The following is a 14,542-nucleotide window of genomic DNA, read 5'->3' as shown; positions in this document are numbered from 1 at the left end:
ATGTTGCTCTTGCTGCGGGCGATTCCCTGATCCACCTCTACGCAGACGACACCATTCTATATACTTTCGGCCCGTCATTGGACACTGTGCTATCTAACCTCCAAACGAGCTTCAATGCCATACAACACTCCTTCCGTGGCCTCCAACTGCTCTTAAACGCTAGTAAAACCAAATGCTTGCTTTTCAACCGATCGCTGCCTGCACCCGCTTGCCCGACTAGCATCACCACACTGGATGGTTCCGACCTTGAATATGTGGACACCTATAAGTACCTAGGTGTCTGGCTAGACTGCAAACTCTCCTTCCAGACCCATATCAAACATCTCCAATCGAAAATCAAATCAAGAGTCGGCTTTCTATTCCGTAACAAAGCCTCCTTCACTCACGCTGCCAAGCTTACCCTAGTAAAACTGACTATCCTACCGATCCTCGACTTCGGCGATGTCATCTACAAAATTGCTTCCAACACCCTTCTCAGCAAACTGGATGCAGTTTATAACAGTGCCATCCGTTTTGTCACTAAAGCACCTTATACTACCCACCACTGCGACTTGTATGCTCTAGTCGGCTGGCCCTCGCTACATATTCGTCGCAAGACCCACTGGCTCCAGGTCGTCTACAAGGCCATGCTAGGTAAAGCTCCGCCTTATCTCAGTTCACTGGTCACGATGGCAACTCCCATCCGTAGCACGCGCTCCAGCAGGTGTATCTCACTGATCATCCCTAAAGCCAACACCTCATTCGGCCGCCTTTCGTTCCAGTACTCTGCTGCCTGTGACTGGAACGAATTGCAAAAATCGCTGAAGTTGGAGACCTTTATCTCCCTCACCAACTTCAAACATCAGCTATCTGAGCAGCTAACCGATCGCTGCAGCTGTACATAATCTATTGGTAAATGGCCCACCCATTTTCACCTACCTCATCCCCACAGTTTTTATTTTATTTATTTACTTTTCTGCTCTTTTGCACACCAATATCTCTACCTGTACATGATCATTTATCAATCCAGTGTTAATCTGCAATATTGTAATTATTCGCCTACCTCCTCATGCCTTTTGCACACATTGTATATAGACTCCCCTTTTTTTTCTACTGTGTTATTGACTTGTTAATTGTTTACTCCATGTGTAACTCTGTGTTGTCTGTTCACACTGCTATGCTTTATCTTGGCCAGGTCGCAGTTGCAAATGAGAACTTATTCTCAACTAGCCTACCTGGTTAAATAAAGGTGAAATAAAATAAAATTAAAATTAAAATCCTTCAGCACTTCATCCCTTCAGCCTTTCATCCTTCATCCCTTCATCCTTCATCCCTTCAGCCCTTCATCCTTCAGCACTTCATCCCTTCATCCCTTCAGCACTTCATCCCTTCATCCCTTCATCCCTTCATCCCTTCAGCACTTCATCCCTTCATCCCTTCATCCTTCATCCCTTCATCCCTTCAGCACTTCATCCTTCATCCCTTCAGCCCTTCATCCTTCATCCCTTCATCCCTTCATCCCTTCATCCCTTCAGCACTTCATCCCTTCATCCTTCATCCCTTCATCCCTTCAGCACTTCATCCTTCATCCCTTCAGCCCTTCATCCTTCATCCCTTCATCCCTTCATCCCTTCAGCCTTTCATCCCTTCATCCTTCATCCCTTCATCCTTCATCCCTTCAGCCCTTCATCCTTCAGCACTTCATCCCTTCATCCCTTCAGCACTTCATCCCTTCAGCCCTTCCCTTCATCCCTTCATCATTGATGTGTTGCTCTGTTTACTACTTTGTTTATTGCTGTTGTTTATTTGTTTATTGTTGTTGTTAATTTGTTTATTATTGTTGTTCATATGTGTATTGTTGTTGTTTATTTGTTTATGACTGTTTTTGCTTATATGTTTATATGTTTATTGCTCTGTACTTACCATTGGGCCATCATTACCCTTGGCTCCAGATTGTCCTGGGGGTCCTGGGGGTCCGGCGGCTCCAGCCTCACCGGGGCGACCAGCGTGACCAGTTTCACCACGTCCACCCCTCTGTCCCTCTTTACCAGAGGGGCCGGGGGGGCCTGGGGGTCCGGGGGCTCCCTGAAAACATTTAGGAGATGAGGGTACTTTGTTTAGAGCAAATCTCTTAAGTATTACAGTATGTGAGTTAAAGATTTCTAACTTGAAAAGCCAAACTTGATATGTTTCAGTGTGGATGAATGATAGATTGGTGATAGAAAGTGCTACAAAGGTGACCTTACACTTCCACCAGGAGGGCCAACTCTTCCACCAGGACCAGGCATACCAGAAGCACCCTACACACACACACGCACGCACACATGCACGCACACACACACACACACACACACACACACACACACACACACACACACACACACACACACACACACACACACACACACACACACACACACACACACACACACACACACACACACACACACACACACACACACACACACACAGAGGAATACAGAACAGCTTTCTTTAAAAAACATACTTTACATTTTTATTCAGTTAAAATAAATGAAAACTAGTGTTGTTATGAATGATTTGAGTTTAGAGTTCTTACAGGGGGCCCAGCGGCACCACGAGTTCCTTTCGTACCAGCATTACCAGCAGGACCCTGAGGACACAAACAGCAGGGAGTTAGGCCATAAAACATCTAGAAAGGACACATGACAATATATACATGTCCTGAACACTGATGGTCACATCACCGAGTCAGTCCTCAACACCTTCTAATGGTGAGAGACAATTTCAACCGGTCACTGGATTACAGTACAATAAGGATATACAAGGGTGGCCTGTTAGCCAAAAGTAACTTGTGCTATATATCTGCAAACTATTCCTGAATTGGTTGATTCAGGAACAAACAGCAAAAAGCAAACTGTATATTTCTTTCTTTCTTGGAGATTTGAGATTAGAGCTTGTAGTTCTAACAAATCTGTTGGTTCAGGAGTTAAAGCTGATAGGACAGCCTCAGACATCCATACCTGAGGTCCAGGAGCACCAACCGCTCCACCGGGCCCAGGAGCACCAGCATCACCTTTGGGGCCGTTGTTACCAGTCTCTCCCTTGTTGCCAGGCTGACCATCAGCACCCTGAAGCAAGGAGGGAGAAGAAGAGAGGACGGGTCAGGGCTGGGTTATAGGATTCCACCTGGAGACAGAATTGTGACCAGCTTCAGAGTTCAGACCAGGCTGGGTGATGATGTTACTCACAGGGGGTCCAGCGAATCCAGCAGGTCCAGGGGCACCATGCTCACCGCGCTCACCCTGGAGGATTATGGATAGAAAACACATAGGGTCAGAGGTTGGGAATGAAAAACTGATACATAAACAAGCAGAATGTGCTTTGTTCAGTGTGATGAAGAGAAATGGCAGGCCATCAATGTGCTTTGTTCAGTGTGATGAAGAGAAATGGCAGGCCATCAATGTTCTTTGTTCAGTGTGATGAAGAGAAATGGCGGGCCATCAATGTGCTTTGTTCAGTGTGATGAAGAGAAATGGCAGGCCATCAATGTGCTTTGTTCAGTGTGATGAAGAGAAATGGCAGGCCATCAATGTGCTTTGTTCAGTGTGATGAAGAGAAATGGCAGGCCATCAATGTGCTTTGTTCAGTGTGATGAAGAGAAATGGCAGGCCATCAATGTGCTTTGTTCAGTGTGATGAAGAGAAATGGCGGGCCATCAATATGTGCATTACACAGCTGTCATAAGCAGGTGAACATGTAGTATGTCATTGGAAGTTACTCACAGGGGAACCGCGACCTCCAGCGGGACCAGGGGGGCCGCCAAGACCACCCTCACCCTAACACAGAGAGAAAAATAGGAGGGAGAGGAGGGGAGAAGAGAGAGAGGAGGGGAAGGAGAGAGAGGAGAGAGAGGAGGGGGAACAGGGAGAACAGGGAGAGGAGAAAGAGGAGGGAAAGGAGGGGAGAACTATCTCATATTTGAATGAAGATTTACCAAAACAATCCTATACATCAAGGCTGTAGCTACACAGTAGTTGTTTCAACACATCAAGGCTGTAGCTACACAGTAGTTGTTTCAACACATCAAGGCTGTAGCTACACAGTAGTTGTTTCAACACATCAAGGCTGTAGGTACACAGTAGTTGTTTCAACACATCAAGGCTGTAGCTACACAGTAGTTGTTTCAACACATCAAGGCTGTAGCTGCACAGTAGTTGTTTCAACACATCAAGGCTGTAGCTACACAGTAGTTGTTTCAACACATCAAGGCTGTAGCTACACAGTAGTTGTTTCAACACATCAAGGCTGTAGCTACACAGTAGTTGTTTCAACACATCAAGGCTGTAGGTACACAGTAGTTGTTTCAACACATCAAGGCTGTAGCTACACAGTAGTCGTTTCAACACGTGATATTTTACCGTTTAGTGTGTAATCAAACTGTTTCAATCCAAACAGCTTTTTGCTCTTACCTTCTCTCCATGAGCACCAGTGGGTCCAGGGGGTCCGATGGGTCCAGTCATACCACGCATGCCGTCTTTTCCTGGGCCACCATCGGCTCCCTTGGGGCCACCATCACCTCGTTCTCCCTTGGCACCAGAGTTGCCACCTGAGCCACGCTCTCCGGGCATTCCTTGCAGACCTGGGGCTCCCATACCGCCAGGGGCACCAGCAAGTCCAGTCTCACCCTGGACAGAGATGGTAGACAGAATAACATTAAACTAATAGAGATGGTAGACAGACACACATTAAACCTCCTATCGCATTGTACCAAAATAATATATCTACAAAAAGGAACAGAGATGGTAGACAGAGAGACACACACATTCAACCTCCTTTTGCTCTGTGCCAAAATAATATATGTACAAAAATATTTGTTGCGGTGCAAAAATAAAAAAGAAAAGGACAAATTATATGGTTGTATAGGGCCTAATGTAATTCTCAGTCCTAGGATCAACATAAGGACCAACTTAATAATTTAATCAATGATGTAATCTGTATCTGTGTTCTCCAGTGTTCTCTTACCCTAGCACCATCGCTACCAGGAGAACCATTAGGTCCACGGGGTCCAGAGGGGCCGACAGAGCCGATGCCACCACGCTCACCTGGGAAACCTCTGTCACCCTTGGGACATAGAAAAAAAGGGGAGGAGAGGAGTAGGAGAGGAGAAGGAGAAGATGGGGGAGAGGAGGAGAAGAGGGGAGGAGACGAGGAGGAGAAGAGGGGAGAGGAGTGGAGGAGAGGAGGAGGAGAAGAGGAGAAGATCTCTAAAAATCATGTCTACTGAAGCAGGCAGCTTAGAGACAGATCCAGGGGTTCAGATCCATCTGCTGTGATGCTGTACTTACTCTGGATCCACTGGGGCCGGGACCTCCAACCTCACCAGGCACACCCTGTGGAGCAACAGAGGAGAGGGGAGCAATCAACCAACCAACCAACCAACCAACCAATCAATCAATCAAATATATTTATAGCCCTTTTTACAGCAACATTTGCCACATAATTAAATGTATTGCTAGATAATGTCTGATTACACTTCAACAACTGCATTTGGGTAAAATCTTGCTTTCCAGCAACTTACAGGGGTCTAATTGTTCATCAATTCAATTCAACATGTCATGGAGGGCATAGCATTACATCTAGAACCTATCTAAAACCTATACCTAATCTCTGTGATGGGAGGGCACCACTTACCTGATCACCAGCCTTGCCAGGCTCACCAGTAGCTCCCTGAGTTCCAGGCAGACCCTATAGGGATGATGGGAGAGGTGTGGTTGAGATTTCAGGTCAACATGTAACATTATTGGTTACAATGTGAATATCTAGACAAGTAATGATAGCAGAGGTAAGACTTGTGGCTGGTAATCTACCTGGAATCCGTTAGGACCAGCGGGGCCGCCCTCTCCTTTCTCTCCTTGACCTCCCTGGAACACAACGGTGTTTGGGTGGCTCATGAATGAAATCATACAGTATGTGTCTCAATGTTTCATTAAATGGGACTGTACAGAATGTGTCAATGTACTGAAGATGTATGTGGTGGCTAAATGTGCCATTCATTCTAAGAAGGAGATGTGTCTAAACTTACAGCAGGGCCTTGTGGTCCGGGAGCACCAGAGTCACCATCTTTGCCAGGGGCACCCTAGAAACAAGAAGATGCCATCTATTACAAATCCAAAAACACACACAATGATCTATTGACACAGACTTGAGATACGTTGATTTAACATGGACAAGTCAACCAATGTTGATACAGCATACAGTATGTTACAGTTTGAATGATTGATCCTATCTGCTTCAGGTTTTAGTATAGCTTCACTTACAACACCCCCAACAGCTCCGGCTTCTCCTCTCTCACCGGGCTTGCCGCTGTCACCCTGTAGGGAAGAGACAGACGATGATTACTCTTACTGTACATTCATATTCTACTCAGTAAGAAACACACTGAATACACCACCCCTACATTTACATGTGTTCAGTATATGAACTAGACCGACTTGTGGAGTGGTGAAAATAATACATTTGTAGCCACCATTTAGGAATGAAATGAATGCTTTGTTTCTTTTTTTGTATGTTTGTTTGTTTACTCACAGCAGGTCCTTTGGGCCCAGGGAATCCCATAACTCCAGGCTGACCTCTGGATCCAGAGGAGCCTGGGGGTCCGGAACGACCATCGTTTCCAGTGATACCCTACATGAGAGGAGGATCACACAGGCTATCAAAGGGTATGGTGCTCTCCTGACTGAACCAACACAATTATTGTTCTACTTTCTACTTTAGACCAAGAAACATGGAGGTCAAAACATGTTAAATCCTCTCGATAATGTCCTCTTGCCAATATAGTTTATTATATACATAGTAATAATATAGTAATTCGGTATGCATTGAGTTTGTGGTGAATAGATCAGTAGTACTTACAGCAGGGCCAACTTTCCCATCGGGGCCAGGGCTGCCAGGGCTACCAGTCATACCCTACAGCAAGCAGGGAGAGAAGAGCACACATTAGATCAAAACAAACCATAGTTGATTGGTCACGTATACATTTTAGAAAATGTTATAGCGGTTGTTATAGCAGATGTTATAGCGGGTGTTATAGCGGGTGTTAGAGTGGGTGTTATAGCGGGTGTTATAGAAGATGTTATAGTGGGTGTTATAGCGGGTGTTATAGTGGGTGTTATAGCGGGTGTTATAGCGGGTGTTATAGCGGGTGCAGCTAAATGATAATGAACACAAATAATAATAAAAAACTAGAAACAGCAAGAGAGTAAGAAAGAGATAGTGAGAGAAAGAGAGAGTGAGAGAAAGAGAGAGAGAGTGAGCGAGAGAAAGAGAGAGAGAGTGAAAGCGAGAGAGAGAAAGAGAGAGAGCGAGAGAAAGAAAGAGAGAGACAGTGAGAGAGACAGAGAGAGAGAGAGAGAGACAGAGAGAGAGAAAAGAGAGAGAGAGATGTGAACAGGTGACACTCACCTTGGATCCAGGCATGCCAGGCTCCCCGGGGCGACCAGCCTCACCAGTGGCACCTTGGGCTCCCATTGGTCCATTGGCTCCACGCTCACCAGGGCCACCCTATCACATGGGAAGGTTAATTGGTGATGTCTGTGTCAAGTTTTGATAGGCAAGCATTATGGTCAGCTTCAGGGTTTAGAGATTAAATAGTGCTCTGTGAGGGTAACCAAGCCACCAAGACACATTCAGTGAGCATATTTAAAGCTACAATCTGCAGCTGTTACATCATTGTTTTGGATTTAGAAATGAATGATATATACCCATTGATTCTTGAAGAATATAACTTGAATATAACTTGCCTCCTGCGCTTAGTTCAACAGAACGCAAAATACTCCAATGTTTGTAAACAATGTAAACGTAAACAAACACTGTATAGCCTCAAAACATTGTTAAAACTATGATTTAATATCATGGATAGTCAGCCCATGCATCCATGTCTATGAATTGGAAAGTGGTTATATTTCTCCAGGCACATCCCTCAGCTTTTTACCAAAACAAAGGCTGTGTGCCGGCTTTGTTGTTGTTTCAAGTAAGGATCCTAGCTTCAAGGATAAGGATGTTTTTGCTTATTGGCTGAATTTAACACCAGACGTCATGTTTCTTCACATGGACTTTATAGTTTACTGTTCAACTATTACTATTACTGTCATTATTATTATTATTATTACTATTATTATATTTTGACAATTGACTCACCTTGCCACCGGCAGCACCATCAGAGCCGGGGAAACCACGCATACCAGGCATACCCTGTTGGAAGACAGGACCGACACACTGTATTACACAGTGGACCATGGCACAGGCACACCGTATCACAAAGTCAAGGCTTGACTGACAATCAGTGTCCCCTGGGAATGAAAGGTATAATATGCACATGGTCTAGTACAGACTGGTGGCTGAGGCTCTGATGGTTGGTTGTTGCTTTTTCATATTCCAAAATCTATATGGTCATTTACTGGAATCATATGGAGATAACAAAACACAACTTTAAAACAAATCTGTGTAGGGACATAGTTCTTATGAGTAGGGGCACATCAGAGAAGGGGTATCTGACATGGAAGAAGGGGGCTAAGGGGTCGCGGGAGAGGGGGGGGGGGTAACGTACACGCTCCCCAGGGGGTCCAGCACCACCAGCTCCACCAGGCTCACCACGGGCACCTCTCTTTCCCTCCTCCCCAGATGGGCCGGGGGGCCGCCAGGACCAGAAGAACCCTGGTTTGATAAAGAGGAGGAAAGGATGGCAGGGTCAGACATCAGACACAGTAGTAAAGTCAACCCTCTAACAATACCTTCAGAAGAAACAGGTGTCTATCCCTGGGTTAGAGACCTGTGGTCCGGTTTCCCAGACACAGATTAAGTATAATCCTGGACAAAAAACCTATGTCATTGGAGATTCTCCAGAGAACATGCTTTTTGGTCCTCAACTGGGCTTCTTGCTTAATCTGTGTCCCGGAAATCAGCACTAAATGTTTTGAGACATGGTCAGCTGCTTGTTAAATAAATATTTCCATAGGTTATATATAAGGGCGGTCCAACTTACAGGCTCTCCCTTTACACCGGGCTCTCCCTTGGAGCCTTGGGCTCCTTGCTCACCCTGTAGGGAAAACAAACAAATCACATCAGCACTGGAGGTTGGTGGCACCTTAATTGGGGAGGAAGGGCTCATGGTAATGGCTGGAGAGGAATAGGTGGAATGGTATCAAATACATCAAACATGGTTTCCATGTGTTTGATGCCATTCCATTCGCTCCATTCCAGCCATTATTATGAGCCATCCTCCCCTCAGCAGCCTCCACTGCACATCAGGTAACACTCACCACTAATTCCTGGTCCATATTACACATCACAAACTAGAGTGTAGTGCTACAAACGTTTAATTGTTTTTATACATCCATAGATATCATTAAATTACTGTGTTCTATTGATTTCTGTGTAGTATCAATTTACAAAGCAATGCTCACCACCACTGCTTGATCAAAACAGCCAAAGCACATCACAAAATGGACTAGTGCTGCAAACGTATTAATGAAATGCTATTTGATCAATTTACTAAATAGTGGCGTTACAGTGGTACTCACATGGTTACCCTTGGGGCCGGGGCCACCACCAGCTCCGGGAGGTCCAGCAGGGCCACGGGATCCTGGGAAACCAGGAGCACCAGAGATACCAACAGCACCCTATGGGATGGACAAGAGAACACACACGTTAACGTACCAACACCCGTATGTATGCATGCACATTCTACAGTCTTAGTGGCTTTCCACATTCTACAGTCTTAGTGGCTTTCCACATACTACAGTCTGAATGGCTTTCCACATACTACAGTCTTAGTGGCTTTCCACATACTACAGTCTGAATGGCTTTCCACATACTACAGTCTGAATGGCTTTCCACATACTACAGTCTTAGTGGCTTTCCACATACTACAGTCTTAATGGCTTTCCACATACTACAGTCTGAATGGCTTTCCACATACTCCAGTCTGAATGGCTTTCCACATACTACAGTCTGAATGGCTTTCCACATACTACAGTCTTAATGGCTTTCCACATACTACAGTCTGAATGGCTTTCCACATACTCCAGTCTGAATGGCTTTCCACATACTACAGTCTGAATGGCTTTCCACATACTACAGTCTTAATGGCTTTCCACATACTACAGTCTGAATGGCTTTCCACATACTACAGTCTTAATGGCTTTCCACATTCTACAGTCTGAATGGCTTTCCACATTCTACAGTCTGAATGGCTTTCCACATTCTACAGTCTTAATGGCTTTCCACATTCTACAGTCTGAATGGCTTTCCACATTCTACAGTCTTAATGGCTTTCCACATACTACAGTCTGAATGGCTTTCCACATACTCCAGTCTGAATGGCTTTCCACATACTACAGTCTGAATGGCTTTCCACATACTACAGTCTTAATGGCTTTCCACATACTACAGTCTGAATGGCTTTCCACATACTACAGTCTGAATGGCTTTCCACATATTACAGTCTTAGTGGCTTTCCACATATTACAGTCTTAATGGCTTTCCGCATACTACAGTCTTAAAACCTCTTTGGGATAGGGGGCAGCATTGGGATGTTTGGATGAAAAGCATGCCCAGAGTAAACTGCCTGTTACTCAGGCCCAGAATATGCATATAATTAGAAGATCTGGATAGAAAACACTCCAAAGTTTCCAAAACTGTTAAAATAATGTCTGTGAGTATAACAGAACTCATACGGCAGGCGAAAACCTGAGAAAAATCCTACAAGGAAGTGGGAATTCTGAGGTTTGTAGTTTTTAAGTGAATGCCTATCGAATATCCAGTGTCCGTGGGGTCAGATTGCACTTCCTAAGGCTTCCAGTAGATGTCAACAGTCTTTAGAAGTAGTTTCAGGCTTCTATTGTGAAAGGGGAGAGAATAAGACCACTCAGAGTATGTGGTTCAGCTGAAAGCCATGATTTGTTTATGGCGCGTGGCTGTGAGCGCGACGTTCGTTCCCTTTCCTTTCTAATGAAAACAGTATTGTCCGGTTGAAACATTATTGAATATTTATGATAAAAACACCCTAAGGATTGATTAGAAACATTGTTTGACATGTTTCTTCAAACTTTAATGGAACTTTTTTTACTTTTCGTCTGGATGTTGTGCCCGTGCTGTGTGCATAATGATTACTGAACTAAACGCACAAACAAAAAGGAGGTTTTTGGACATAAAGATGAACTTTATCGAAGAAAAAAAACATTTATTGTGTAACATGGAGTCCTGGGAGTGCCACCAGATGAAGATCAAAGGTAAGTGATTAATTTTAACGCTATTTCTGACTTTTGTGACACCTCTCCTTGGCTGGAAAAAAATGTTTTTGTGGCTAGGTGCTGTCCTAATATAATCGCATGGTGTGCTTTCTCCGTAAAGCCTTTTTGAAATCGGAAACTGTGGTTGGATTAACAATAAGTTTATCTTTAAAATGGTGTACAATACTTGTATGTGTGAAGAATTTTAATTATGAGATTTCTTTTGTTTGAATTTGGCGCCCTGCAATTTCACTGGCTGTAGGCCAGGTGTTCTGCTAGCGGAACCCCCTTCCCAGAAAGGTTAATGACTTTACATAGAAGCATCTACTAAATGGAATTTATTATCATTAGTATATTACGTGTAGTATAACCAGTGTTCATTTGAACATAATCAATCATAGATCTTCAGATAGATGTATCCACAAGGCTCATACTTACAGTGGCACCCTTGCCTCCTGACTGGCCATCACTTCCGGGGGCACCCTGTTTGGAGAGAGCGGGAAAGAGCGGGAAAGAGAGGCGGGGACATTATATTACAGTAGACGTCAGGGGTCAGAGGTTAAACGGTGCACTATGAGGGTGCACCCTCATAAAACGGTGCACTATAAACATAAGCATATACACATATATAAGGATAATGACCTATATAAGGATAATGACCTATAAGGATAATGACCTATATAAAGATAATGACCTACATAAAGACAATGACCTATATAAAGATGAGGACCTATATAAAGATAATGATCTATATCAAGATAAGGACCTATATAAAGATAATGATCTATAAGCATATATAAGATTAGGACTTACAAGCACAAGCAACCAGGACAAATAATAATATAAGCATTTAAGGGCAACCATGCACAACAGTACTCACAGAGGGTCCAGCAGCACCAGCGGGTCCAGGGTTACCGGGCTCTCCACGAGATCCTTGGGGTCCGTCTGAGCCACGGCCTCCCTGAGGACCGGTCTCACCCTAAAGGGGGCAGCAGAGAGGACATTAGGAGGTTGCTGGATGATCACAGTCTTTGAAACTGATGTTATCATCTCTGTGTGTGTGTGTGGGGGGAGGTTTTTGTGTGTGTGTGTGTGTGTGTGTGTGTGTGTGTGTGTGTGTGTGTGTGTGTGTGTGTGTGTGTGTGTGTGAGTGTAGGAATATAATTAATCATTGTTCATTTTTATGTGTTATGTTTATATTATTTCTACTGAGAACAATTTCAGTTTTTCACTCTCACTGTTTCCTCTCTAATAGAGGTCTGTACATTACAGTAGTCTCTCACTGTTTCCTCTCTAATAGAGTTCTGTACATTACGGTAGTCTCTCACTGTTTCCTCTCTAATAGAGGTCTGTACATTACAGTAGTCTCTCACTGTTTCCTCTCTAATAGAGGTCTGTACATTACGGTAGTCTACAGTAAAGGGACAGGACGGAGGTGTTCCACAAGGTCATCATATGCCATCTGCTGGCCACTACCTGTATCAGATCAGGATCTCAATCTGTGTCCCAATTCTCTACCCTTCTGCCCTAAATCTGTACTTGTTCACTTCCCTTCATGGATTTGAGAGGAAAGGACTGGAGTAAGAAATATGGGTGAAACTGGCTCTATCCAATGCTATCTAATTGAGAGAACATTTGGAAGCAACATGTGGATTAGGTTTAGGGGTAAGGGTTTGGGTGGGGGCTATGACATACCTTAGCTCCAGCGCCTCCGGGGAATCCAGGGGAACCAGATGGGCCTGTGGGTCCCTGAAGAGATCAAATAAACATTATTTAGCTAACATAGTCAGGACTTACACATGGCACTGAGTGGTGTACTCTGATATGCTACGACAGGTAGGATTAGTCACCAGTAAAGATACTTACAGGGGATCCAGCAGGACCAGAGTTACCATCATTACCACGGCCACCCTAGAGGAAGAGGGTATTACACTGTTAGGACAATTCTTTAACAAGTATTCCTAAAGCCAGAAATGGGCATGAACATCTGTAGGGGTACTGCAGTAATACTTTATACTATATGACAACAAGTCACTGACTTTTCTGTGTCATTCTAGATAATGTTTGCGGTATTGCTGCTATTTAGTAAAAATACATGTTTTGTCATACCCGTGGTATATGGTCTGATCAGCCAAACAGCATTCAGGCCTCAAACCACCCAGTTTATAATTACATTCAATTAATAAATTAAATCAACCAACTAATCAACCAGCCAACCAATCAACCAATCAATCAATCTCTCAAACGAACAGTGAAGGTTGTGCTGTGCAGTACTTACAGAAGGGCCAGCGGGTCCGGGGCGGCCTCTCTCACCAGGAAGACCACGAGCACCCTAGGAAGAGGAAGAGTGGAAGGGAGCAGAGGGAGGAAGAGAGGAAGGAAGCAGAGGGAGGAAGAGAGGGAGGAAGAGAAGGAGGAAGAGAGGCAGGAAGATAGGGCGGAAGCAGAAGGACGAAGAGAGGGAAAAATATATGTTTATTGAGACGAGAGCATTACTCAAATCAAAGTGTATTTGTCATATGCACAGGATACTCACCATAGCACCGGGGTTACCGCTGGATCCAGGGGCACCACCCTCTCCCTGTGGTCAGGGGGAACAGATGAGTTCTCCAGAACAGACAACGATAGACGTACATTATGATAGATATCATTAGATTGACCTCTAACCTTAGGGCCGGCTGGGCCACCGTCTCCCTTGGCACCATCCATTCCATTGAAACCCTGAGAAGGAAATCAAAGAGCATTTTTTAGGTTAGGTAACATTCTGTATGATTAGGAGTTTAATGTAGGAATGTAGTAGTGTCATGGCTGTCATATCATCGTGGGAGTAGGGTGAAGTTGCCCCTAGTCGCTGTTCTTGGATCAGTTATACATTTCCACTACCAATGGTTAGGGATAGGATTTCGGGAGCCAGCTGATCCTAGATCTGTACCTAGGGGAAACTTCACACTGGAGCATCCTAATGTCACTCCTCCTATTACTCACTCTGTGTCCCTTGATGCCGGGGAGGCCAGGAGTTCCAGGGGTTCCACGAGCACCCTGTAGGGCAGAAAAAGGAATGTTGTGAACTGGTCTTCATAATAGACATAAACAATACCGTTTTCATTCTTCATGTAATGTATGTCTTTCAGTGCTGAAACTAACTTGATTTGGATTAGTGGTTATTTACTTTAATGTACTTATACTAGAATGGTTCTAATTCAACTTTAAATCCCACCCTGTAGACAATCTACTTTAAATCTCACCCTGTAGACACTCTACTTCAAATCCTACCCTGTAGATATTCTGCTTTA

General features: G+C 44.3%; 1 protein-coding gene across 1 annotated transcript in view; it reads right to left on the bottom strand.

Moving 5' to 3' along the window:
* LOC135511916 (collagen alpha-1(I) chain-like) overlaps positions 1–14,542 on the bottom strand; it is a 38,451-nt gene that overhangs the window by 11,175 nt on the left and 12,734 nt on the right. The window contains 29 exon segments of the mRNA XM_064933435.1: positions 1,903–2,064; positions 2,226–2,279; positions 2,558–2,611; positions 2,982–3,089; positions 3,210–3,263; positions 3,744–3,797; positions 4,431–4,646; positions 4,984–5,082; positions 5,307–5,351; positions 5,653–5,706; positions 5,829–5,882; positions 6,044–6,097; positions 6,279–6,332; positions 6,547–6,645; positions 6,874–6,927; positions 7,423–7,521; positions 8,158–8,211; positions 8,567–8,652; positions 8,655–8,673; positions 9,002–9,055; positions 9,540–9,638; positions 11,688–11,732; positions 12,130–12,228; positions 12,945–12,998; positions 13,116–13,160; positions 13,528–13,581; positions 13,786–13,830; positions 13,917–13,970; positions 14,235–14,288. Coding sequence (XP_064789507.1) covers positions 1,903–2,064; positions 2,226–2,279; positions 2,558–2,611; positions 2,982–3,089; positions 3,210–3,263; positions 3,744–3,797; positions 4,431–4,646; positions 4,984–5,082; positions 5,307–5,351; positions 5,653–5,706; positions 5,829–5,882; positions 6,044–6,097; positions 6,279–6,332; positions 6,547–6,645; positions 6,874–6,927; positions 7,423–7,521; positions 8,158–8,211; positions 8,567–8,652; positions 8,655–8,673; positions 9,002–9,055; positions 9,540–9,638; positions 11,688–11,732; positions 12,130–12,228; positions 12,945–12,998; positions 13,116–13,160; positions 13,528–13,581; positions 13,786–13,830; positions 13,917–13,970; positions 14,235–14,288 — 2,076 coding nt within the window.

Source organism: Oncorhynchus masou, chromosome 24, assembly GCF_036934945.1.
Source record: "Oncorhynchus masou masou isolate Uvic2021 chromosome 24, UVic_Omas_1.1, whole genome shotgun sequence".
Classification (NCBI taxonomy): Eukaryota; Metazoa; Chordata; class Actinopteri; order Salmoniformes; family Salmonidae; genus Oncorhynchus; species Oncorhynchus masou.
This window is presented reverse-complemented; position numbering and strand designations above follow the sequence as displayed.